Source organism: Musa acuminata, chromosome BXJ3-3 (genome assembly GCF_036884655.1).
Source record: "Musa acuminata AAA Group cultivar baxijiao chromosome BXJ3-3, Cavendish_Baxijiao_AAA, whole genome shotgun sequence".
Taxonomy (NCBI): Eukaryota; Viridiplantae; Streptophyta; class Magnoliopsida; order Zingiberales; family Musaceae; genus Musa; species Musa acuminata.
The window spans coordinates 37,762,647-37,788,516 of NC_088351.1; the positions used below are offsets into that span (position 1 = coordinate 37,762,647).

General features: G+C 38.8%; 4 protein-coding genes across 10 annotated transcripts; 3 read left to right on the forward strand and 1 right to left on the reverse strand.

The window, feature by feature from the left end:
- Positions 1–1,951: 1,951 nt before the first annotated feature.
- On the forward strand, positions 1,952–4,638 carry LOC103979982 (uncharacterized protein At4g06744). Its single transcript, XM_009396262.3, has 3 exons — positions 1,952–2,042; positions 2,188–2,506; positions 2,655–4,638. The coding sequence occupies exon 3, from the start codon at positions 3,113–3,115 to the stop codon at positions 4,427–4,429; it is 1,317 nt and encodes a 438-aa protein (XP_009394537.2). The 5' UTR covers positions 1,952–2,042; positions 2,188–2,506; positions 2,655–3,112; the 3' UTR covers positions 4,430–4,638.
- A 627-nt stretch (positions 4,639–5,265) lies between these two features.
- On the forward strand, positions 5,266–6,257 carry LOC135633371 (uncharacterized). The gene is made up of 2 exons (XM_065142752.1): positions 5,266–5,573; positions 5,981–6,257. The coding sequence occupies exons 1-2, from the start codon at positions 5,297–5,299 to the stop codon at positions 6,154–6,156; spliced, it is 453 nt and encodes a 150-aa protein (XP_064998824.1). The 5' UTR covers positions 5,266–5,296; the 3' UTR covers positions 6,157–6,257.
- Positions 6,258–9,175: 2,918 nt separating this feature from the next.
- Positions 9,176–18,058, forward strand: LOC135632900 (OVARIAN TUMOR DOMAIN-containing deubiquitinating enzyme 7-like). 5 transcript variants are annotated; one of them, XM_065141756.1, is made up of 13 exons: positions 9,176–9,441; positions 10,013–10,119; positions 10,277–10,352; positions 10,751–10,900; positions 12,173–12,237; positions 13,479–13,563; positions 13,656–13,808; positions 13,915–14,041; positions 15,510–15,634; positions 15,704–15,810; positions 17,334–17,549; positions 17,690–17,752; positions 17,868–18,058. In XM_065141756.1, the coding sequence occupies exons 1-11, from the start codon at positions 9,379–9,381 to the stop codon at positions 17,458–17,460; spliced, it is 1,185 nt and encodes a 394-aa protein (XP_064997828.1). In that variant the 5' UTR covers positions 9,176–9,378; the 3' UTR covers positions 17,461–17,549; positions 17,690–17,752; positions 17,868–18,058. The 5 variants fall into 5 exon arrangements, with proteins under 5 accessions (XP_064997828.1, XP_064997827.1, XP_064997831.1 ...); XM_065141758.1 differs by adding an exon at positions 9,725–9,830 and having other exon boundaries at positions 9,410–9,441; positions 17,690–18,058; XM_065141755.1 differs by having other exon boundaries at positions 9,177–9,441; positions 17,690–18,058.
- Positions 18,059–22,129: 4,071 nt separating this feature from the next.
- On the reverse strand, positions 22,130–25,331 carry LOC103979980 (floral homeotic protein APETALA 2). 3 transcript variants are annotated; one of them, XM_009396260.3, is made up of 10 exons: positions 24,504–25,331; positions 24,343–24,368; positions 24,177–24,207; positions 23,988–24,075; positions 23,730–23,875; positions 23,581–23,625; positions 23,408–23,490; positions 23,167–23,327; positions 22,911–23,087; positions 22,130–22,823 (listed from the first exon to the last, which is right to left on the reverse strand). In XM_009396260.3, exons 1-10 carry the CDS (start codon positions 24,995–24,997, stop codon positions 22,650–22,652), a joined length of 1,425 nt encoding a protein of 474 aa, XP_009394535.3. In that variant the 5' UTR covers positions 24,998–25,331; the 3' UTR covers positions 22,130–22,649. The 3 variants fall into 3 exon arrangements, with proteins under 3 accessions (XP_009394535.3, XP_018678669.2, XP_009394534.3); XM_018823124.2 differs by having other exon boundaries at positions 22,911–23,075; positions 23,399–23,490; positions 24,504–25,330; XM_009396259.3 differs by having other exon boundaries at positions 23,399–23,490; positions 24,504–25,330.
- Positions 25,332–25,870: the final 539 nt, after the last annotated feature.

Sequence of the window (25,870 nt, forward strand, 5' to 3'; positions counted from 1 at the left end):
ATGAAGACATTATTCATAAAATTGAAGATTGATGGTTAGATTGGAGAGTGACATCCTGATGTTTATGTAACCATCTTGGGCCCATTAGACTAAGAGGGAAGTTCTATGAGCTAATGGAAGGATAATCATGCTTTATGGATTTGAATGTTGGCCAATTAGGACATAATGTGTAAAAGTCACTAATTGTTGAGATGATGAGATGGATGTCTGAATGAGATTACTTGAAAAGATAGTATAAGAAATGTGTATAATTATGAATAATTAGATATAGTTTTGATAGAAGATAAAATGAAAAAAAACCATTTAAGATGTTACAAATTTGTTAAAAAATAGATCTAATGATGTCTTGACTAGATGAGGTGAGTTAGTTAAGATTAGCAACATGAAGGGAAGTAGGGGAAGACCTATGATAATATGACAGGATAGAAGTAAACTGAAGTTGTTTGACTGCTTTTAGTTCGAGTAGTGGTATTGTCTAAATAGACCCAGTGGCAGGAAAAAGAATAGAAAAGAAAAACAGCATACCAAGTGCTGATTTTTGGTGAAATGTGAAGCTGGATCATGTGTCACTTGGGGTCAACCAAGAACATCTCGTAATGGCCATTCCTTGATACACATTCCTGTATCTATTTTTAAGCCAAACTTGCTGTTGATTATTTATCTGCATAACGGTTGTAACTTGATTATGTTGCTAGATTGATTGTGCAACTTGATATATGTTTCTTGTTGTCAATGAAATGATATATGTTTCTCTGTGAAGTCTTATTCTCCTTGTCAACCAGTTTAGGCCCATGCTATGGGTGAATGCTGAAGTGATTGTTATAAGGACACCTGCAATTGAATGTATCAGTTGATGGGTTCCTTTAAACACGTTCTACTTGAGTCAGAATGCATGCTTATGAATCATGCTGCCAATTCATTCGACTTCAATAAGCACCAATTGATTGGCAATATGCTCAATTTTATACCATTTAACTTTTTTCTTGAGCACTTATCTTTCATGAAATAGACCTTTGCCTTTTATGTGTTTCCATTGCCAGCCAACTTAATGGAGGGTATATTAGTTACTTGTTAAAATTTGTGCAATTTTTGGTGATTGATGAATGGTAATTGCTTGCATAAAGATAAAGTGGATTTTGTTTATTACAGATGAAAAATGAGATGAAGCTCTTATCCTATAGGGACTCTTACAGCAAATGGTGAAGTAGCTATGAGTTTGTCAAAGGGAAAGGCTATACTTGGCCGAAAGTCTCATTTGCATGATAGAATTATATATGACATTTTTGTTGTTGAGTTTGATCATTGTAGGTGTCTGGTCTTCTTCGCCAACACTGGATCTTTTCTCTCAAAACATCCATGCAGATGTCACGGAAGAATCGACTGCATCATCATTCTGACTTCTCCAGCAAAGCTCCAGGAGAGGCCTCAAAGACTCTGTAGTGACTTATCAGGTACAATTTTTTTTAGTCTGTATTCTCTTGTTTCAGTTTTCTTGAGTCTCCATGTGGGGAGTCATTGTAGAAGATGAGCTTCTTATTGTTTCATAGAAATTATTGGCAAAAGAGGCATCTCCTGTTGGAATTGGACATTAAATCACCACTTCTCATTGGGAGAGAGCTGCAAATACATGCAGTATGATCTTGATAAATATTGCAATATAGTTTTGGGTTCCTTTTTCCCTCTGCTTGTTATAGCTGCCACTGAACCCATGAGATGAAGGAATTGATCTGACAACTTGTTAGCATACTCTTAACAGTCATTGCCTCTCGTCTCTCAGAGAACCATATCACTGAAAGCGAGAGCCTTGCCGGCTTGCAGGTACATGTAACCTTATCTCATGCTATTTTTACTCCATCAGGCATTTTGATGGATTCCATTATATTTCCTGGTGCTGCCTCAGGCTTAGAACATTAGTACCATGGCATGATTCTTGGTCTTTGGTGGCTCTGTAAGTTGCAGATTAAAGTACATTTTGGTGTCCTTGGGTATATGGAGATGAAGAACCTACTGTTAATTGCATCTCTTCCTTGGAAGCACTGGAAGTGAGAGTCTTCTTCTTCTTCTCTCTCTCTCTCTTCCAGAGCATCTACTGTTGCATCTGTTCCAAAGATTCATCACATCTTTAGTGACACATCTAGACAATCTTCTTGCTTTATCTTATCATTCATCTCTCTCTCTCTCTTTCAGGAACAGGCAGACCAACAACCTATTGCTCCGTCTCTTCCGGGCTCGATGACCAACGGGTCAACAACTAGAATCAAGGATGTTGTTGTTCTGAAAAGTAGTGATGGAAGGTGGAGTAGAGTGGGAGCTGATGGGAGACTCCACCAAACACGCCGTTTTCAAGAACTCTATGACTCGACATGATTCTAACACCTCTTACGTTTTCTGTGTGATCTCAAGAAACCCACAATGGCTATTGACTCCTTGGAAGCTTCAAGTCTGCTCCAAAGAAAGAAAGTAGCTTTTTCTGATGGGAAAGCACAAAAGCTCGACTCATCTTCGGGTACACACTCCACCATTGTTAGACACCACAGAAACTAAGTGGGTTGATGAGGAATAGAAAGTATATCTAAGTGTCTTATATCATATTCAATCATGGGGCTTGTGAGTAGCTTGTGGCCATCACACTCAACTGAGGTGCTTTATTGCAGCTTGCATTATTGAAAAGATGGAGCATTAAGCATTCCACCACTGTCACCAACTTGAGGGGATCAACTTCCAGATAAGACCTTCACTATTAGGACACCAGCCAGCCCATTCAGCTCAACCAAAAATCTCGCACATCAGCTGAACTCGAGCGGGAACTCTAACAGGTATGAACATCGGAGGCTGATAGATACTCTCTCTCTCTCTCTCTCTCTCAACAGCCATGGATGTGCTATTGTGTGATGGTCCAGCCGTGGGATGCACGCTGAGCTTTACTGCGAACTCCCCATGGCCATTTGGTACAAGTCCAAGATCGAATTCGGTCCCTCCCAACTACAAGAAAAAGAATGATTCTATTCTCCCCGTGCTCCTCTTTTGCCTCCTCTATTTATCCCCTTCCTCCCTTCACTCCACACCATGAGTTCTGCCGCTTTGTAGTACAAACCCAAAAGAAGAACATAACATGGCCAGCATTGGCCAAACTCTGCTGCTGCTTCTCTCCATTTTATGCCTCCGTCTCCCCACCTCCTTCGGTGCGTGTTCTCAAGCACGTCATGAAAGGAAGGCCGCGGAGGTCAGCGACGGCCCGACGGCATCCCCGTCCCAAACGAACGGGTCCTGCGGCTGTTCATCGTCACCTGCGCCGTCACCGTCGACGTCTGAGCCGAATCCCAACGACTTCCCCAACCTCAAGCAGTACTACGCTTACCTCGTCATCCAGCAGTTCAAGCAGACCGTCACCTGCGACCCCGACGGCGTGACGGCGACCTGGGTCGGGTACCGGCCTTGCACCTACCGCGGCTTCTACTGCGACACCCCGCCGAACTCCCCGGGGACCCCCACCATCGCCTCCGTGGACTTCAACGGCTTCCGTCTCTGCGCGCCGACCGTTGCCGGCTTCGTCGACCAGCTCCCCGACCTCGCGCTCTTCCACGCCAACTCCAATAACTTCTCCGGCCCCATCCCCGACCTCACCGGCCTCCCCTACCTCTACGAGCTCGATGTCAGCAACAACATCCACTCCGGCCCGTTCCCGGTCGCCGTCCTCCCGCTGAGCAACCTCGTTTTCCTCGATCTCCGGTACAACCTTTTCGCCGGCACCGTCCCGGCCTCCATCTTCTTCCTCGACCTCGACGTGCTCTTCCTCAACAACAACAACTTCAACCAGCAGCTGCCCGCCAACCTCGGCAGCTCGCCGGTGGCCTACCTCACCCTGGCCAACAACGGCTTCACCGGGCCGATCCCCCGGTCCATCTTCAACGCGTCGAGAACGCTGGTAGAGGTCCTCTTCCTCAACAACAAGTTCTCGGGCTGCTTGCCGTACGAGATCGGATCGCTGACTACCGCGACGGTGTTCGACGTTGGGTTCAATCAGTTCACGGGGCCGATACCGTGGTCCTTCGCCTGCCTGCTCAAGGTGGAGCAGCTGAACCTGGCGGGCAATCTGCTCTACGGGGAGGTGCCGGATGTGGTATGCCGGCTGGCCAAGGACGGTAACTTGGCTAACTTATCGTTGTCGGGGAACTACTTCACGTCGCTGGGGCACTCCTGCTGGGAGTTGATCAAGAGAAAGGTGCTCGACGTGCGGCAGAACTGCATACCGTGGTTCCCGGAGCAACGGCGGCCGGTGGAATGCTGGCGCTTCCTGTGGCATCGGAAGTTCTGCCCCTTCTTCCACTACATCCCGTGCGGCCTACCGAAGTGTGCGCCGAAGCCCGCAGCGCCACCGCCGCCGGGGTACACGACCTATAAGGCTCTTCATCAACCCCCCCGGAACTAGTCACTGCACCATCTCTCTTCTCTCTCTCGTTAATGTCTGTCTTGGAACCAATAAGTCTCGGTGTTCTTCATGATCAAGTGCAAGCGATAAATGACAGTAAGTCTGCAGCTGCGATGGGCATATAGCATGCCTAACCTACTCGATGCGTTTCTGCCACTGGAATTAACATGTCGATCTTCTCAAAGAATAAAGAAGATGCCAATCCAACACCTGAGCTTGTCGCCTTGTTGGTGCGCGCAATAGTGTCACTCACTTAACCTTTACACAATATATATATATATATATATATATATATATTCAATAAGTGGAAGCATAAGTTGGGTTCAACATAAACTAAGTGCAAGAATGGAATAGCTTAATTCACTTGACATCATGATTAGATTCTCTTAATCTCTTTACCTGTACTTATTATAATCATCCGTTGAGAATGTCAACCCATTGACTAAGCCCCTCTCTCTTGTTCACATTTCCCTGCATCTCCCACGTATTCGGATCTAGATTTTATGATCCACGTAAAATCCAAGTTACATATCTACTGTACTATATGAACTTTGTCTAAGTAAATCTACTTGCAATCACATCTAACCATATCTAATTTCCACTTGGAAGGCGCTCATGGATGAAGAATGGCGGCTGACTCGCTCCAAGGTTGCATCATCGCATGGCACCGAAACCGATCCAATTTGATCGAACTGATCTTTCCATTTGTTGGGGAACTAAAGAACCGAAGCATGCAATAATCTCAATACGAGATCGATCATATATCTTTCTCTTCATCATTTTAAGTGCATTCTTCTTCTCTTCCTCGTTCGTCAGAGAAGAGAGAGAATTAGACAAGGAGAAAAGAGAGAGAGAAGAGTAGAGACCATGCATCGTTCGACGAGCACGACACGGGTGTCGGAGGAGTTCTCCATGAACACGGCGGCGCAAGCCATGGGCGGAGGAATAGCCAACAAGGGTGGTGGCACCTACTACCACGACGATCACTACCACCACCATCACAGCCTCCCCACCTACGATCCTCAATCGGACGCCGCCAAGAAGGAGGCGAGCCGGGCCAAGGTGGCCGAGAACATGGTCCATGTCATCCCTTTCGTCCTCGTCCTCTGCACCATCATCCTCTGGTTCTTCTCTCACCCATCCGGTATCTCCTTCCTTCCATACTTTTTTTCTTATCAATCTCAATAATCTTTTTTTTTTATTAAAATAAAAAATAAAATAAAATAATTAAATTATGTTACGCTAATTCTTAAAATAACAAGAGTTGATGGAGACTCTTTATAGCTTTTATATACGAATTTGTGTAGAATATGCATTTTACTTTAGCAATTAAACTACTACATTTTTTTTTGTGAAGTAATATAATATTTTTTGTGAAGTAATATAATTTTAAAAATAAAATAATATTTATTATTTTAAAAATAATAATTAGTTTAATTGATAATGATCAAGATTAAGATAACTTCTCTATTTATAGGTATAAGATGGTAACTATTACTGTTTTTTATTTCTCTTCTTCTTCTTCTTCTCCTCCTTTGACTCAAACAATAGGTATCGATACGATGAGCAAGGAGGAGACGGTGGTGGCCAAGGTCAAGAACATGACGACCGACGGCTATAAGAACTGGAATGGCTCGTCGATGACCATCGGCATGGAGGACCTCGACCCCATCGATGGAATCAGCAACGAAGAAGATCATACTGGAACCAAAGGCTCTCGTCACTGACCTAAGTAAAGCTCGATCGGTTCTCTCACACGGCAAATAACAGTGGCCATTGCTTTGGCCATTGCTTCGATCCGGTACTCTTCTTCTCCACCTCGACAACAGCCGGCATCTCCATCAACCCATCCCGGCTGGCTGTCATGAATCTGCCATCCCACTAACTTTGAGCCATCTTTATCGTTCAAGTGTTGTTGAACTGTAGGCACTAATAAGAGCAACATTATTTCATTATATGGTGAAGGTTAGACTTTTTGAGTTTCTAGTGCGTATGATCTTGATGTAATACATATATATTATTCTGATGCTCAAGAATTCTTATTATTTCATTTGATTTAAAAATAGAATTTTTCAAAGATTGATTAACAAATGATATTTAGATCATGGAAACCCCTCGTGACATTCGTCTTCGTGTAGGTGATGTCTCGGATCACCTCAAAGGCATTTTGAATATATCCTACACATACGAGTTTAGGACTACGTCGGACTGATCGAGATATCAACAAAACCTATATATGAACATTTATGTCGGTACGAAATGATATTTTTAATGTCAAAATCAATATTAGAATGAGCATATATGTTAACGTTCACATCAAGGTTTAACCCGACTTTATGTTAACAACTTCGAAGTAGAATAACCTAGATTTTTTTTTTTTCTTTCCATGTCTTCGAAATGTAACTCAATTTCCATCACTATCTTATTACTAACAATTAGGGGGAGAGAAAAAAAGCAAAAATACAAAATTACTTGTTGGTGTTTTTTAAATAAAATTCAAAATTTTCATTATAAATATTTATTGCTTAATAATACAGCATTGTAGTCTCTTTAATATTTTTTGTTTATTTTATTTTAAGATTTTTAATTGTTAAAATTTTGTATTTCTTATGGTTTTAGTTGGAATTGGCTCCATAAAAGAACTATGGATTTTTTTAGTCAAATTGACATCCTTTGATATATAAGAATTTTTTTTGGAATGAATCTATACCAATCTACTTATCATGCTACTTATAATGAAAAAGTACTTAATTATATCCTTGAGAAAATGACTAAAATATATATGTACACATGGAGATAAAAAATTATTCTTATTTCTAGATTATTTTAAGGATTTTTTTTAATTAGATTGATTTAACTTTTCTTACGAGTATTTATCATAATAATAATAATGTGTATCGATATAACATAGATATCAATAATATATGATAAATTGAAGACTCGCTCAAAGTAACATAGTTCAAAATTCGATTCACTCGACTTCCTTCGTGCAAAAACTATCACACTAAGTGAATCCTAAATCTCTAAATATACCTCACTCATTGTATATTTAGAGTATCGAGCAGTAATTTTCAAGAAATAATTATGTTTTAGATTTAATTTTTAATTACTTTACGAAAGACATTGATTTTTCAATATTTGCATATATTTTATTTTAAGAAATTTAATTGTTAAAGTTTTACATTTTTTATGGTTTTAATTAGAATAAATTTATAAGAGGACTATGAATTTCCTAGTAAAATAGAGATACTATTTTCCATAAAAAAAATTTATTCTTTTATTCTTTTCTTCTTTTCTTCTTTTTATATACCACCTCTTATTATGTTTGTAAATATGCATCATCGGTCATTTGTTAGGACTAAATGATTTCTAAAACTTATTTATTTTAGGTTTTTCGATCAAATCTAACTTAGTTTTTTTTTTTAGAGTTTTTACCCCTAATATCATTCACTATGATTAGGCAAAAAGATTAATGCAACTAGTGGCATGACATCAAGGTGTGGTTCATTTATTTGACGGTTTCAAGTAAATATGAAATAATCTAAATTTTATATCTATACTAATGATATTTAAATTTTTAAATATATATTTCTATGGGTGATTTTATTAAAAAATTCATAAATTTGAGAATTTTTCATAAAGTACCAATGGATACGTAAAAATATCATTTTGCCCTTGTCTCCATTTGACTAGTCATCATCTCTACCTTGCATTGTCGCTCATAGCCCTCGTGTAAATGTTGCCATCACCTCTGTTAACCTCGCCCTTGCACGTCTCACCCACGACCCTCGCACAAGAAAGAAGGGGGCATAAAATCTGGCATCATCGCTTGCAACTCTCGCATGAGGGCACTCTACCAACGTTCGCAACCCTAAACTTGAGCCTAATCAGTTCTCTTCAACCTATTTGTTGACCCTCATCATGCTCACCCATGGCCCTTAAGCTAGAAAGGAGGGGGTGCAAGGGTCGTTGCCATCTCTGTGGACCCCGTTAGCTTTTGTCAAACTTCTCATCACCTTTGCGCATATAGGGGTAAGTCCGACAAAGACCACATAGGTGGCGATGGTCCTCACGCCCCCTCATTCCTTATATGAGGTCCATAGAGAAGAACGATGAGGATGGTGTAAGACGACAATATAAGGAAAAAATAAGTCTGACAAGATTAGGGGTAAAATAATCATTTATGAAAAAGGAGATGTCCGTGGGAATTTGAGTGCTTCTTGAAAAATTTTCAAAATTAAAGTTTTTTTTAATTCACTCTATTTTTTATTTAAAAAATTAATTATATTTATTACTCTCTAATCCTTTTTCCGCATCTGTTTTCTTATCATCCAATTATATGAACTGTTATATAAATTTTAAAGAGCCCTCCATAAAATTTTCTCAGCATGGCTGCCACCATTGCTATGGGAAACATTGGATCCTTCCCACAATATCACCTTCATAAAACCTAACCATTCCTAATTTTAATTTGTTTTGCCTACCAATAATTAAATCGATGATCACCAAACTATTTTTCGAAACAACTCAAAATCATAATTTATATACAAATGCTTATACACACACACACACATATATATATATATATATATATATATATATATATATATATATAATATAAAAATGTAGAAACAAGGAACACATTCCTTGCGCGACCCGTCACCCCGGAAAAACATCAGGGTGATTCAGTCCCTCCACAATAGGTTTCAACGGTGGCGTTTCCCGCATCCATAAGCCTGCGGCGTTTCCGATCGCGATTCTGCTCCACGTAAGCACCTCTTCCGTTTCCTCGAAGCCTTGTTACGCTCCCATCACAGGGGAATTGGAAAAGAGACACCGCGTCGGTGGTCGGAAGCCGGCTTCTCTCTTTGGGCTTCCTCTCCCTCGCCATCTCCTGTCTCTCTCTCTCTCTCTCGCTTCTCCGTCTCCTTCATCACTCGCATCGCACCATGGTTCAGGCCAAGAACAACCACGCCAACAAGAAGTCCAAGCCCAGAAGGCAACAGGACACCGTAAGCTTCCTTTATCTTATCCTTTTCGACCTATTTATTGCCCCCAAATCCATGTGTTTCCTCCTGCCCTCTTCCTCTCCCTCTCCGCCCTAAACTCTCGCGATTAATTCGATTCTCGAAATGCCATGGTTGTTCGGATCTTGTCTATTGCGGCTCCGAGTGACGCTGCCGAAACTATTAAATTTCTTCGAAGTCGTGGCTGCGATCAAGTTATTAATGAAATCCTACTTATTTGATGCTCACGCTGATGCCTTTAACATAGTAAATCACTTGCCACCTGCAGTTTTTTGTCCTTTCACTCGGGTGCTAAAGAAGATAGGGGTGACGTCGGGTGCTAAAGCACTACTTGAAACGGATTGATTCGTAGAGAACAAAATTAGGGCCAGACGGTACAGTTGTTTGGATGGTCCGAGTATTAATATTTTTATCTTTGCTTGACATATTCAGGATTAACTTAAGTGCACTAATTTCAAACTAATCTTCTGTGTCTTTGATTACATTCAAAAATGTCACCTTCTTTATTATTTCACACATAATAGTTGGTGTAAAGGATGGTTTATATTGTATGCAGGTAAAGAAGCAAGGGATGCAAGCTGATATATCAGAACTTTGTGCTCAACTTGATGCATTGGGCTTAAAAATTATTCAAGTTACAGCAGATGGCAACTGTTTCTTTAGGTTTGTGGAAATATTGTTTGGCTTGGACCGGTATTTGTAATCCAGTTACTGTGTCAAACTTTTTTCTATTTTATTAACATATCACAACCACTATAATGTGCAGCATGAGCAATGGGTTATATGCAAAGTATAATTATTTGAACTTTATTTTTTGCAGGGCCCTAGCTGATCAGCTTGAGGGTAACGAAAATGATCACCAAAAGTATCGTGAAATGGTGGTGAATTATATCTTTGTATGTAACATTTTGGCCTAAGCCTTGTGAGATTTCATTGCTAATGTTCATAAATTGTAGAAATTTCTCCACGACACAGTTTAAGCTTAATCATTGTGATTCTATTGTATCAGTACACATGACACCCATGACACAATAATCATTATTCATTCGAGATTTCTCCCTTGTTTAATGTAACATATAGGATTTTCTTGTATTACAGTTGTCATTGATACTGTTTTTTTAATCTTTATTTTCTAACATAGTAGCACTATTCATAAAAGCTCTTCGATCTTGGTTACCTGATCTCCTTTGAATCTAATATTAGATAAAAATATTTGGTGTACTTTGATAAAATCACTACTGCTTTTCCAATGTTGAGTTTTAAAATTCATCAACCAGTTCTTATTAATTTACAGAAAAATCGCGAGGACTTTGAACCCTTCATTGAGGATGATGTTCCATTTGATAAGTACTGCCAGTCCATGGAAAAGGATGGCTCATGGGCAGGCCATATGGAACTTCAAGCTGCTTCTCTTGTTACAAAAAGAAATATTTGCATTCACAGAGCAAGTTTTTCATGCCTTTCTTTATAAACTTAATTGCTTTCATGCTTTGTAATCAACTTTATGCTTGTTCTTCATACATTTCAAATTCTATTGTCAATTAAAAAGGTACAATACTTCTGATGCCTTTATCTGATTTTTGGAATTGATTCAAGAGCATTAGCTTTCTTAAATCATATTGGATCAGTATTGTAGCTTATGTGTTTGGCATGCTTGGATGTTTTCACCTGAGGTCATTCTGAATGTCTTTTTGGAACAAGAGTTCACTCAGTTGAAGTCTGCCAGTGCATGCCTACTTGTTCAATCTTGAAAAACATAGAATGCATACGTCATATATACAAAAAAAAGAAGATTTTATGTACAGAGTATAATGTTATTACTGATAGTAATAGTGTTGTTACATGTCATGATAAATAATAACAGGTAATTAACTAGCAGCTTCAATCTATTCAACATGAGAGTGATTATCTTTAGTAGTACTTCAAGAATGTAAAGAAGATAATAAAAACTCATGAAAAATTGAGTGAATTGTTGTTTTGATTTCATTAATCATAATTCAATGTTCAATAGAAATACAAAAACTATTAAAAAGTGTAATATATCAAATGCTGTTTATCACATCTATAATCAGAGGATCAACATTCAAGAAAGAGTTTTTTTTCACTGAATGCCTATGAAGTATCTTATAAGTACCCTAAAAGTATCAGATCTTTCTAAAAATTATTTGAAAATGATGATACTTTGAGGAAGTTTGCTGACAAGCATCTGTATAGCATCATAGAAGTATCATATTTGATGCCAAATATAGCAAGTAGTTTAAAGAATCCAAGTAACAGGGGTAGTACTATGTGGGTGTTATTCCAAATTGTCATGGTTTAGTAACATGGCAAATGGGAGGCAGGGAGGGATTATTGTCATGATTGGATATTTTAATTGTGATTTTGACTACATTTTATTGTCATGATTGGATATCTTTAACAACTAAAAATTTTACAGCTGAAATAAGTGCAGTACAAGTCATTCCAAATGACCATGAAACTCTTCTTGTGCTAGAATTGCAACAAACTCCAGATTTTACATGAACTATTCTTCCTAAAATGGGTACAGATGGGGCAAAGATGGGTTAATCTTGTGTTATGTAATGATTACATTGTCATAACTTTGCAGAATGAGAAGTATGTAGAAGTATTCACATATGCATCGACATGTGTGCAATATATATTGGAACTTTTCCCTCTGCCAATGAGTGCTCTAACTTTAATTTTCATTATGCAGCTTAAATCTCCGCGCTGGTACATATGTAATTTCAGTGGTGATCATCAAGCAAATATGATTCATCTGTAAGTTGCATACTCCTCCCAGTGTTAACGACAGCTGAGTGATTATGATTTTATTTGTATCTCTTATTTTGTTACAGATGTAATGTCATATGCAGCTTCATATATGAAGGCTGTAGTTAGTATGCTATAGTAAAAAAAGTTACAAAATAATTCTGGTGTTTTTGTATTTACTACATGTACAACTTGGTCTTCAGGTGTTTGCCACACATGAATAATCTTCATAAGTATCCTTTCATATTCATTATCCAATTTTCTTAGAGGGATTCTCTTGGAGTTTGTTAGCTGAATGAAACAGTTGATGAAACTAATTCTATAGCAAATAATTTTATTTGTTCATGCCTTTTCAGTTACATAATGTCTTCTAAATGACACACTTTATCTGATATGTGGAACTTATTGGCCACTTCTGGAAAAAGTTGGATCAATAAATAGAACAATTTATAAGCCTCTTCTAGATTTTACTTTTGCTTCTCATCTCAGATAAAATGATTTAAACGGCTTATTTTGTAGTTCTTATAGACAAATGTGTCCTTTTAATGCAAGAGGTAGAAAATTTATTAGTTATGTGGTTCACAAAGAAATAGTTCATTTTAAATAAAGAGTTACACCCTAGAAAAGAGATGAGCATATGGAGGCTGATCTGTTTGGCTATGTCTTTGTATGCAAAACCTTTTATGTAAAGTTGTTTATACATTATGCTCTCTCTTAAGTTCTTCATTGCAGGCAATTGTAGATGTTTGCTTGATGCAAGTTCCTTTGGTAGGTTGGTTACCTTTGCTATGATGTCCTAATTTACTTGTGTGTTCATCCTGACACTAGTTGGGCTGCTTTGATTGATGATGGCCATTCCAGGTGTCACTCCATATTGGCTTGAGATCAGCATGTTTGCTGTATGTCATGCTGCTCTTCTTGTCCTGTGTTGGCTGTGTCAACACATATAATGTTGTATATATGGGCATGATGTGTGGTGTACTTTTCGTAGTAGCATGAATGATGGCACCTTTTTTGAAATGAGAAGCAACATATTCTTGTGTTGCCATGGGCAATCCTTATACAATGGAGCTAAGGTCACCTTTCATTCAGCGGCACTGACCTCCTGGTCTACTGCCATATCCATGAGTTTTTTTTTTCTTGTGGGATTTTGTTACGCAACTTAATGCTAATTACTAGTTTTATTATGCTCATAGTTCTTGCTATTCTCATAAAAAAATTATATCACTAATTGATTATGAATTGTACAGGTGTTATCATGATGGTGAACACTACTGCAGTGTTCGTTCAAAGGAAGATTCTTGTGAAGGACCTGCTAAGCCAATAATGATTAAGGTACAAATTGCTAATCTATAAGATGAAGGAATTCATTGAGGTCCATCATATAAACAATCTTACGTAAATTTTTTGGCTCTTTCTTATATCAGGCAGATGCTCATATTTCTGCAAAGGAGCATAACAACAAAATAGCAATTGACAAATCATCAAAAGGGTCCTCAAGCAGAAGTACCTTTAATAGTGGATCAGTTAAATTGGTCATGGCTGGAACTGGAATTGAGGACATCGATAAAGTTGAACAGGTAAAAGGATGCTAATAAGCTTCACAGACAAAAAAAGAAACAGATTTTATCTTTTGTATTTTCCTTTACAAAATGACTCTCGCTGACCGTTGAATATTGAACCCAGGTTTTACGAGAAGTAGATGGTGATGTTGATGCAGCGATTGAGTTTTTGATAGCTGAGAAGGAGTTGGACCTCGATCATGATGCGTGTTCTAGTGCTGACAATTCCAAGGGAGAAGAACTGCTTCAAGGTAATGACCTGTCCAACTTCGATCTTGTATCTATATCTGAGCATATTAGAAGTTTTTGTTAAACTTGTGATTACATATTTTATGATTGTTTTAACCATGTTTATAGAAACTGGATCAGAACGGGTGGTTGGACCAGAAAAAATGGAAACTGGACCATCAACTTAATTTCGTGACTGCACATCGTTTCAGATGTTCCTTTGAATTTCAACCATCAGCTTGATTTTGTCAGTGATATTTCTTTTTAGATACCCTCTCTCTTGAATAAAAGTCCCAATACATTATAAATAAATATTTTTTGAAATTCTGTCACCCATGCATAAATATAAGACTAAAAATTTGTTTCATCTCTTTTTTTACACATATTTGTTGTCATTAATATGTCTGTTGGGTTTATTTTTCTAAATCTGTCACAACTCATATATAGATGTTCTAAATCTTTTCTCCATGTTATTAAAAATTATTTGCAATTATCCTTAATTAGTTTTTTAGTTGATTGTTCAAATAATGAAGTCCTTCAGAAATCTTTCTTTATCGTCCTAATTCATCTTTAATCATTATTAAAATATCATTTCAAGTTTTCAACACCTAATAATTTATTCCATTATGTTTTATGTAGCTGCAAGTATCTCTTTGCTTCTTATTAATTGGTACTGAAATGCTTCTCTTACATTTCTAAGCTGTTTCATTGATGTTATTTTTTTCTATGAAAAAAGCAAGCCATCTTTTATGACATTGAAAGTTTGTGCAATAATGACACTTGGTTTATGGTGCCTCTGGTTAAGTAAAAGAATAGACAGGGTGGCACTTTGGCCATCTTAATATTGGTTTTGTTAAAATAAGCCAGCTAAGACTAATAGGCTACCTGAGTGGGTTGTCCGTTGTTTATGTTTCTACTCCTGGCATACTCTAGATTAGGGTAAAGATAACTGAATGAAAATATATCCTAACCTCCTTGCAAAACTAGCTTTAATACACTTTGCTATTGAGTGGGTGATATAGATTAGTGAAACAAGCAAGAGAATGCACCCTTTAGATAAAGATACATTATCAAGGATAATTTTAGTGAAACTCCTTTGACCTAATTAATTTAACTCTTCTAAACTTGATCATTTGGCAGGTTAAACCAATAGCAAAAGGTTTAAATCTCCTAACTCTCTTTTGACTTGCCTCTGACATTCAGAAGCCCATAGATGCTTTTATCATATGGTAGAGAATTGCACTGTTTTTTCCAAATCCACTATCTTATCATCTTTATAAATGTTTGTATCAGGGAGTAGAGAATTGCAATTGCATATTCTTTTCAAATCCGGTACCTTATCAGCTTTTTTTTTTCTTTCCTCTTGTGCTTGGAGAATGGTCCATCAATTTTTGGATATTTGTTCTACCAAAAGAATATTTACCATGTTAAAGTTTGTGCACTTTTTCTATTCTTATTGAGGCTTTGTGATAAAAAGTTTGGATTTCTTAGGAGAATGTCAAATTCAGGACCCTGGACAAGCAGTGGTAGCATCATTGGACATGAAATTGGAGCAAGACATATGTGATACAAAGATCCAAGCTGTTCAGGCTGATAGCATTCATAATCAAAATAAGGTATTTGCTACAGGTTCATATTGAGGCACTTGGATTTATTAAAGTCAACTTCTGTTCAATCGCGTGTAGTCTTCATTCTCCCAGAAAAACCCAGAAAATAAAATGTGTTCATGTGGATCGAAAAAGAAGTGCAAGGCCTGTGGTACAAGCACTGGAAAAGTTTCATCATTCATAGTGTATGCTCTTGCACTCTTTTCATATTTACTTCTTGACGGTCAATGATGTTTGTCTCACTGTATTTGCCAATTAAGTATTTATTAACACCAAAAAAATAAATATCATTTATCTTGTATTGTCTGGTTATTCTCATTTAGCTTGTATTGTCTAGTTATTCTCAATTAGCTTGTACCAGAAATTTGTTTATTGCATTGTGATTTTCAACTGACAGTAGATGTTTGTAACCAAGAACATTGCTCCAATGGATGATCTTTTAATTAGAGATGAAATTTAATTCTCTCTGCATATATATGTATATGATATCGGTATATATTCAATGTGAAATGAGTGTTTTTATATGGAGAGGTCATTGTCATTTTGGTTAAAATCGTTTTCATTTCATGGATTTATAATTAATTTAGAGAGTCCCATCAAAGTTTGGTCTCCCAACTCTTGCCAGTTCCTAGATAAGGATTTAAATATCAGTCCAATACAATTTTAGGCTGTTAGACTGTACTATAATGGTATGTCAAGTAATATACCAACATGTATCATTCAGTATCTTTGAATAATAATAATAATAATAATAATAATAATAATAATAATAATAATAATAATATTATTATTATTATTATTATTATTATTATTATTATTATTATTATTATTATTATTATTATTATATCAAATGATACCCAAGTAAGGTTTATAATTTTGTGTACCAGTAATGTTCTAGCCATGTTTGTGAGCCTATATTTGACAGCATCAAGTGTTGGATCTTTGTGAGCTTGTCCTCCTACCCTTGCATCTAAATCTTATAGCCATGCATGTTCACCTCTCTCTCTTTTTGTGTGGCCACAACTCAGCACACGGCATGGGAAAAAGAGGAACTGCCACATAGGATGAGAAGCAAAGGGCACAAGGTGCCATATGAGGATTCAAAACTGAAAGTTAAGGGATCTAGATGCAAAATTACTAGGTTAGCTGATTGGGTGAATAAGCCTTCTTATTTTGGTCTATGACAAGAGAAGCCACTTTAGCATGTTGACAAATTTTATAATACAGAAGTCTGGCTGATTATGGCACGAAATTTCTTAATACTTTTTTAATACCTAAAATGGCAATTAAGGATTTGCAGCAGTTTTGCACATCTTTTATCTTGAAACTGTTCCTAGAGCAGCTACCATTATGTGAAATTAGTTCATAGCACAATTTGACTTGAAGCTTCGGATAGAATACAAGAACAAACTTTTCTTCAATCGACGTATTAGATAAGGAGTTTAATCACAGGAGCTTGTATATGTATGGATAATATACTGATAGAATGTTAACTTTTCATGACAGTGCTACAGAAAACAGTATACTGGTATAGAGTTCTTCAAGCTAATGTGAAAAATATCTCGCCTCAGCTTTTGCTCATACTATATGATTTGTGATTGTGACTGCCCTCTTTTGTTTTTCAAGATTGCCGAGTAATGTTATATATGGTGATCTTAATGTCAATAATTAGAACAACAGAGTAATTTATGCTTATCTTGCTTTCCAGTAACAGCAAACATGCTGTCAACAAAGGCAGGAGGGAACCAAAGCAGAATAAGAGAAAAGAAGCCATAAACGAAGTGAGGAACTGTGGATCTGGATCTCTGTCAGACATGGGAGCACTTTGCATTTGAGTGGTTAAGTTGGGAAAATTACTATTGGTTACACTTGCTGTATGAAAGTGCTGGTTCTTGGAGATCATCAGGACCTTCATTATTCTCAGGTACATTAGATTTCCAAAATTTAAACCATCATCAGCATCGATCAATAGTCACCTGTAATGCATAATAGATGTGGCTTTCAGGATTAATATGTTTGACTTGCAATTTACAGTTTTTTCTTCTTCCTTCTTTTCTTGTGCAGGACCAAAGGATTGCAATTTACGGTGTCAAATTTAATTGTCCAGAGTGGCTTAGAAATCAAGATGTAAATAGTCATTAAAATTTTGGCTGAGGCTTTTTATTTTTATTTTTATTTTAGCAAGTGAACATCAATCAGTTTTGAATCGATATGTATGTTGTTTTTTTGTCTTTTTTTGCAGATTAAAAATGTGGACTGTGTATTTGCATTGTGTTTAATCATGAGACAGCAATGCTCAAGAATTTTCATGGTAACAGCGAGCATGTTATGGATGTGTGGCTGAAAGATGAAATCCAAGTCGATGAACCGTTTTTATTGTAGAAAAATAGCATGAAAAAAGAATATGAAACTTACTTGGCATCATTATGTATACGCATTGTTGTCGAACACGATGAGTTGGTTGATGCACTGAGTGGGCCGGGCTTCATGCCTATCTCTTGGGGCCCAGAAGTACCAAGCCCAAGTCGATCTCTTGAATCACAACTCTAAGCCAAACATTTTCGTTAAGTTTAAGCATATAAATAAATCGAGAGAAGAAAAATTGGGAGGAATAGATAGTCTGCATCCACAAAGAACAAGCAATGGCGTGAGGATATATTATGCTCTTATGTAGCTTTAAGAGCAAGTCCTCTTTTCGGCGTTAGTAAGTGTTAAAGATGAGTTCTTTGACTTGTGCATTTGCTTACTTTCAGTTTCGGGTAACTTAGGTTTTGAGTAATAGGTGTTTTGCAACTGTTTACTTTCCCGAGTTTGAGTAGAGGTCCAAGTTTTTATGGAGTTTTCAAAAAAGAAATCTTTTTAAAAAATTTCATAGAGCGATTTTACTGTGAAAAGATCATTTTACCCCTTCTTTGTCGAACCCGTCATCGTCTTCGTTGACCATGTTGACTCAGTCATTACATATCTTACTATCGACTCTTGCACAAGACAGCAACGACTAATGCGTGCACCTTCTCCTCCCCTACGATCGATGGTGAGGGCATGCAAACTATCCCTCTCATTCTTCACTTGCAATCGATGGTGCACCCCCTTTCATTCCTTCCTTGTGGCCGACGATGAGAGTTATGGGCAAGGAAAAAGGGAGGGTCTATAAATGATAGTGACAAAGACTACGAACGAGAGCCCTCGGGTAAGGGTTACATGTGGCCATTGAAAACAAAGTGGGGTGGCCAGTGGGTGGAGGCATAGCAATGCAACCGGTCGAAGGAGGTAGTCGACAAGGATAAAAATAATTTTTTTAAAAAAAATATTTTTAAAAATAATTAAATAAGGATGCACTGCTGAAATTTTTGAAAAGTAAGAGCCTTATTTTCTAAATAGATTTGATTATTCATTGCTATCTTGTTCGATCTCCAGTGTGGAGTTCAAATAGATTTGATTGTTCGATCTCGTAAATGCAGCACAAGAAGCATTTATCTGCCAACACCGCTTTGGTTGTCACATTCTCCTGAAACATTGACCTCAATGACAAGGATGTGCTGTTCATCATCGTTCCTAAGACGACAACTTTTTCCTATTGCTGATAGAAATGCAGAACATGTTCCCGAAGCAACAAATACTATTTCCTAAGCAGACAGTGTTCTACATGGAAGCTCATAATGCAATGTGCAAGGAAAACAATTGCAAGCATAAGAAGAATTCATCACTACGATCAGGTCGCGGAATAATTCCATTTTGGACTTCACTTCCTTTTGAATCTTTGCCGACTACGACACTTCCTTACCTGTTTCTGACCCTCCATTCTCGAGATGACACTTCCTCTTCGGCAGATCGAGTTCTTAAAGCTAGCGACAGACACTATTTCCCAGGCATACTGTGTCTCACATGAAGCCCCTCATAATGAGGAGGTGCAACGAACAACTATCAGTGCCCACACAGCTTGCGGTATCTCTGTCACTGTCCAAATGCGACTGCCTGCCTTCTGAGTGGACTCCACTGAGCTCAGCGTCCGAGGGAGGCAATGGAGTTGTGCATGCAGGGAAGGCCACATGCATGCATGCCCCCTCCTCTCTCTCTCTCTTCTGCGCAAACAAACCATAGACGAAGAAAGAGAGTGCCAAAGCCAAAATGTACAGGAGAAAATAAAGGAAGGAGGAAAGAAACCTAACAAGGAGAAGGGTCCAGGGAACCACCACAGTGACTTCAAGGTTGGGTACAGTACTGACCATCCTTGGAAGGGATCACTAGACAACAATGAATGAGTTATGTAGAGAAGTAAAGATAACTCATTGAAGACAAATAATTTAGGGTTGTGCCCCACTCAGCTGTTGCCCTGTCACTGGGTTTTGGCTTTCAAATGGCTAAGCTTGAGAGTTCCATGTATGTGTCCAAAACACACACAGGCCAACAAACCACCACATATGAATGTTGAGCTTCTACCATCCTAAGATAGATAAAGAAGAGCTGTTGAAGAACATGCTGAGCTTCTACCATCCTAAGAACAACTAAATTATATTTTCACAAAATATATATATATTTTTATTTCATTTTGAGATTACTAACCCAAGTTCTATTGCATAATGCTGATATCTGCTCAATCCCAGAGGCCATCATGTGAAATGATAGAATAATTTCTCATACTAAGTAGAAAGGATATCAATGCTACCAAAAGTATGCACCCCACTATGTACATCCATGCAAACTCAACACAGTATCAGCTTCACTCAGAATTATCTGAATTGTCCAACAGAATTGAAGCTTGCCTGACTGTAGGTTTAATATCAATGTAACTAAGAAATCTATGGTGTCTGCTATGACACTGTAAGAAGTTTCTGAGAAGTCTAATCTCATCTCATTTCCATGTGTTCTTAGTTATCAGAGTACCTTATCACTGGTGACAGACAGATTGGTTTTCAGTAAGGTTTAGTTCAGCAGTGTCATCCATGAAGCAGCCAATTAGCAAGTATGCTGTCATCTTTTCTTCAACCACAAAAGAGAACATATTTGACATGAAAGCTTCTGCTATCTAAATCATTTCACAAACTAAAACATCAGACTTCAAACACCACAGCCACTAAGATGGTGACAAAGAAGCCGAATTGTGTTCCGCACACTGCGAGGTGCATATTGCTAGTTGTGTGGAGCACAAGAAGTACTCGTTACTTCTGCCATCTGAGGAGAGCCCAAAATGGAGACATGCAGAGCACAGCCATGAGAGGGAGAAGAAGATGCTGAGTGCCATATCTACGCTAAACTCTCCCTACTTGTTTGTTGTCATCCACCGTCCACCGTCACCTCACTGTCTTGGCCCGAACATACCATCACGTACTGAAAGGAGAAGCTGAAGACTGGCAGATAAGTACAGGGATTCACATGAGAGGCTTCAAAGGGCTGTAGATTGCATGAGAGCTGAAATATCCGGTGAGATGTTATAGGTAGAAAGAAGCAGTTCTGAGACTCGAAGGGTAACGAAAGGCGAGCAAAGAATCTCCCTCTCTGATGCTGCTACAGGACCATTGAAATGAATGCCCATTACTCCATGTTGAAAGCAGCAACTTCAAATTGGGTGTCAAGATGTAAACCAGAGTCCTTTCCATGAAGAAGCCATGGAAGATAAGAACACAGTTCTTTGCTATGATTTAGAGAGAGAGATATTAGAGTAGGCTTTAGGTAAGAGAAAAGAAAGGTAGCCCTGCTCAGTCTATGTATTTTTACAAAATGGATATTGTACACTCTACACCTCCTTTCACTATTCTAGAGAGAGAGAGATTAATGAGCTTATCTAGTGATAAAGATTGCATCAAAAGGTTAAGTTCTAATCTAAAGTTCCATCTCACATGCAAGTTGGATTATACTTGACATGTAAAACCAAACCCAAGTATGATACAAAATAATCAGAAAGAAAGATATTGCATATGAACAAAACATATAATGTAAGTGCCAACAATATTCTTAATCTTTGGTGCCTCTTGGCATGTATATTTCCACACAATTAACATGTCCTTCCTAGGAAGCTTGAAGTTACACATGCAGTTGACCTAACCTAAAACCAACTCCAAGCCATTTATCTATCTACTCATGTTCCTGTGAAGTTTTTGTTCTTCCCAAACTGCAGTTCAGCTCTTGTGTGATCTGAGTGTCCTCCAACATAAGGCAGATTACTTTGGTCACTTCTGAATCAAGGTGGGTTCTTCTCTTTAATTTCTTCTTCTCACCCTCAAGGAAGGAGCTCTTCAAGATTGGCCATGTTTCTTATCCTGATAACATCATAATATTACACATGCTTCATTAGTAAGCCAAGGCCAAAAGATTGTGCACATCCAAACCTAATGCAACAAAGAACCTTCTTTAAATCAGTCTTGACTATCTGATCATTCATAAATCTCATCTTCGTTCACCGACTGTTCGCCGGAAAAGAAAAGAAAGATTCAATCTGGACATATGATGCAACTTGAATGAAACCCAGAGTGATTTGGCATAATGCAACACAAAGAAAGCACTAAATGGCCAAAATAGCATGCATGATACACATGGAGTTGTGATCTTCCTCTCATCATTATCTCTGAGTTACCACCAATATTTTTGGCTACATTTGTTTCACTTGGCAAAATCTCCAAATCTACACACATTGTAGCCTCTCCATAGTTGCTCAAACTATTACTTATCCATAACAAAATACAGGAACAAACAGATCGATTAGAACTAAGAGTAACTACAGCTTGACAAATAAAAGGAAGAGAGAGGGATCCTCTTTGGAAAGGTGCCAGCCGCTCTTCATTTCGCAACTTTGATTCATTCCACAGCCTCAACTCCTGAATGCTGTGTCATCTACTCACAAAAATAGCTAAACAAGTTTGATGAGGCATTGTGAGGTTCTTTGAGTTAAAGCTGAAAGAAAACAGTGACAACGTGGGTGCTGTGACAACAGAGGCATTAGATCACATCATCAAATGGGTGCATTGTTTCAACCGAGTTCGATAGATGACAAGCCATTCTTATGCTGCATGTTGGAGGGGCAGTTTTGCTATCTGTCTTGCGAATCCTGATGATGCTGCAGAATTAGCGGTGGCAAGCAATTGGGAAGATGATATCTAATTTCCATGCTTTGTTCCCAACCTAAAAGCCTCTGTTGTTGCTCTCCACCACTAGATAACGAAAGCCAATTGCTGGTCTTTTCTTCATTGATGCTGCCGAAATGCTGAATCAGAAAAGAAGCAGAATCCTATGGTTAGTTCATTTAGAATCAAGCAAGAAGTACAAGTCAATTTGACAGGAGGCTATCCACCTGATGATACTTAGAACGATTAATCTGCTGAGGTATGATCTCGACCGCCGAGGGCATCTTAATGGTTGTTTGGACTGGCACATAGTTGAACGTCTCATTTTCCTTTGACAGACCTGGAGATTGAGTGAAGCAGCTACCGCTATCCTTTCTTTCAGGCAGCTTGAGCTTGTCATCAAACTCGAGAGAAAGAGCAGCAAATCATAAAGGCCGAGTTCGCTATAAGCAGCAAAAGATTTCGATTAATTAAGAACAATACCTTTAATCTCGTGTCACGATTCCACTCTGACTCGAAGGCCATGGGAAGTTGCTGATCCACAACATTGGAACCTTCATCATCCATTATCTCAAGTTTATTTCTTTTCGAGCCTGAGCCTGACCTCCCCAAGCTCAGATCAAGATTATGCTCGACATGATTAGCTGAAATAGATTTTTACTCATCATTATCAGAAGAACAACTTCATTGAAAGCAGAAGTGAATAGTTTCTCACTCTGAATACCAAGCTCATCCTCATAGATCTTAGGATCGAAGTTAGTCATTGCATCCTTCCCGTTACACTTGATTGCAGCCTTGTCATAAGCTCTGGAATTTCAACATAGAATTTCATCGCCATTATTGATCTTTTCTAGCTTCGTAAGAGGCATGATCTGAAAATTTTAGATCTTATTATACCTGGCAGCTTCAATTTCAGTGTCGAAAAGTCCCAGATACACATGTCTGTCAAACATAAAGATAATATGGCTTAAACCCCATAACCTTATCAACATTTGAGAAACAAAATAAGAAATAGAGAATTCATTAAAGGAAGGGCAGAGACATACTTTTTGCCCAAAAACTGGCCCATTCTGGCCTCCCACCTCCCACATTTGTGCAAAGTGACTCCCCGGTACTTCGAGCTTCCTCGAGGAAACCCAGTGCTCTGGCGCCGAATTACTTGAACAAACTCCTCCTTGTTGAGATTGCCCATCTGCCTCAAGCCATCAACACACAACTACTTGAATTCCAAATTCATGCATAGGATCCTAGAAAATAAACAAAATGTGGATTCATGATTCGGCCATCTTCTTCCCAACACTTGCCTGTTTTATATCCTCCTCATAGTCATCCAAACGAAAATTGATATCTGCGTCCATCCCGCGGAACTTAATTGCAGCTCGGTCATACGCTCTGCTTCAAAATTCTCTAAACTTAGAGATCTTAGAAGACGATGAATAAATCGATAAGAAGTTATAGTAGACCTAATCATGTAGAGAACCTGATGGACTAACCTTGCTGCTGCATATGCAGTGTCAAATCCACCTACAGATACATTTGCGTTTCAAACAATGCTAAATTACTCGAGTATATTCGAAGAGACATTTGTAATGCAATTAAGAACGAGGCAATATCTTTCAATAGCTTCGGAAATTTGATGAAATCTTGGTTCATACATACCCAAATAGACTTGCTTTCCACAGTCCCTGCACATAGAGGAGGCAATGATGATAAGGTAGTCATTTGGAGGAAACCAAAAAGGGCAAAGTGACTGAATCCAACTCCAAGATTGAATTTTTCTTGCGCTTTGAAGAGAGTGGAGAAGAGGAGAAAGAGCTGACCAGATATGGGATTCCCACCGCCCGGTCCTCCGGTAGAAGGTCACCCCCCGGTACTGCGAACTCCTTGACCTCGGACCTCGCCTGCTCTTCTTCAAGGGTGGCTGCGCCTCCGTCGACATTCCGGCCCCCACCGGCTCCGACGAGTGCCAGATCCCGTCTTCAGTCAGGTGGCCGCGAGGCTGCGGCGCCGAGCAGCTCCCGCCGGCTCCAGCCCCTTCCGCATCGCCGAAAGCAACGAGCTGGTGAGTCACGACGGCGAGCTTCCTCCCAGCAGAGGGGCTCTCGCCACAGCGGCCAGAGAAGGAGAACCCGAAGATCCTCCCGGCGACGCCGTCGTCCTCCCGCTCTTCGGACGCCTCGACGACGACTGCAGAGGATCCGAACCCGTGGTTCTCCACGACATCTCCGCGGTATCCGGTATCGACGGAGGCCATCGGGGAGGAGCCGTCCTGTGCCCCCGACGCAGCGTCGTTGAGATCCCACACACCTTCCATGTTCAAAATCAGATCTTTGGCTCTCTAGCTTGTTCAGAATCGCTACTTTCTCACCTCTCTCTCTCTCTCGCAAAATCCAAACTTTGGTTTGTTCTCCTCCTCCCGTTTCTATATATACAACATGTATTCGCCAACTCCCTACCTCAACATGTCTCCATCAATGATCGATCTATCCTCCTCCCTCCTCCGGACAGGGGAGATCGATGCGAAGGAAAGGTGGCAGAGGACACAAGATCGATATCAATCAAAGAGGCAACAGCTCTACAAAACTTAGTGCCCGATAACAATCATAATCTCAAAGGAGCCTTCACGAGTCTGTGTTTGTATGAGCTGACATCAAGAGATTATATATTCTTATAAGATTGCCATCTTTTGGAGAAAATCTTGTGGAATGATGTCTCTTTTGTATCACTGTCTCTCTCCTCTCTCTTGTCCTCTTCCTCTCTGTTTGTCTCACTCGACTCACGTCATGTGATGCTGTTGCTCCCATTCTGTCCAACGCCACCTTTGGTCGGTTGCTGCCGATGGAAGTAGAAAGAAGAATATATAGATATGCTATCCTTTATTGCCTTTCTTTGCATTGCCTTCCCACGTTAACCAAATCGAACAAGAACAAAGCTCACATCCTCTCATTTTAAAGGAAGTCAAAAAGCACCGATTGCAAGAGAATCCTATCACACCTCCATCATTATGTCCTTTCTTTTATCTCCAATTATTAGCTTAGTGTTTACCATTCTCTAAGATAGATTTTACAGTACTTATGCATTTTGAATCACACGATTTAACATCTGAGTATCTCATTAAAACATAAGTTAATGAATCAATTATCCTATCAATACATCATAAAATCACATCATGAAGTCATAGGACTTC

Excerpts from the sequence above, each read along its gene's own strand:
- LOC103979980 (XM_009396259.3), bottom strand. The coding sequence starts at position 24,997 with ATGGAAGGTGTGTGGGATCTCAACGACGCTGCGTCGGGGGCACAGGAC. Across the intron at positions 24,208-24,342 it reads TGGAAAGCAAGTCTATTTGG|GTGGATTTGACACTGCATAT; the intron begins GTATGTATGAAC and ends ATGTATCTGTAG. Across the intron at positions 23,088-23,166 it reads ATCGTGACACGAGATTAAAG|TTTGATGACAAGCTCAAGCT; the intron begins GTATTGTTCTTA and ends CTTTCTCTCGAG.
- LOC103979982 (XM_009396262.3), top strand. The coding sequence starts at position 3,113 with ATGGCCAGCATTGGCCAAACTCTGCTGCTGCTTCTCTCCATTTTATGC.
- LOC135632900 (XM_065141756.1), top strand. The coding sequence starts at position 9,379 with ATGGTTCAGGCCAAGAACAACCACGCCAACAAGAAGTCCAAGCCCAGA. Across the intron at positions 10,353-10,750 it reads TGGTGGTGAATTATATCTTT|AAAAATCGCGAGGACTTTGA; the intron begins GTATGTAACATT and ends ATTAATTTACAG. Across the intron at positions 15,635-15,703 it reads GCATTCATAATCAAAATAAG|TCTTCATTCTCCCAGAAAAA; the intron begins GTATTTGCTACA and ends AATCGCGTGTAG.
- LOC135633371 (XM_065142752.1), top strand. The coding sequence starts at position 5,297 with ATGCATCGTTCGACGAGCACGACACGGGTGTCGGAGGAGTTCTCCATG. Across the intron at positions 5,574-5,980 it reads GTTCTTCTCTCACCCATCCG|GTATCGATACGATGAGCAAG; the intron begins GTATCTCCTTCC and ends CTCAAACAATAG.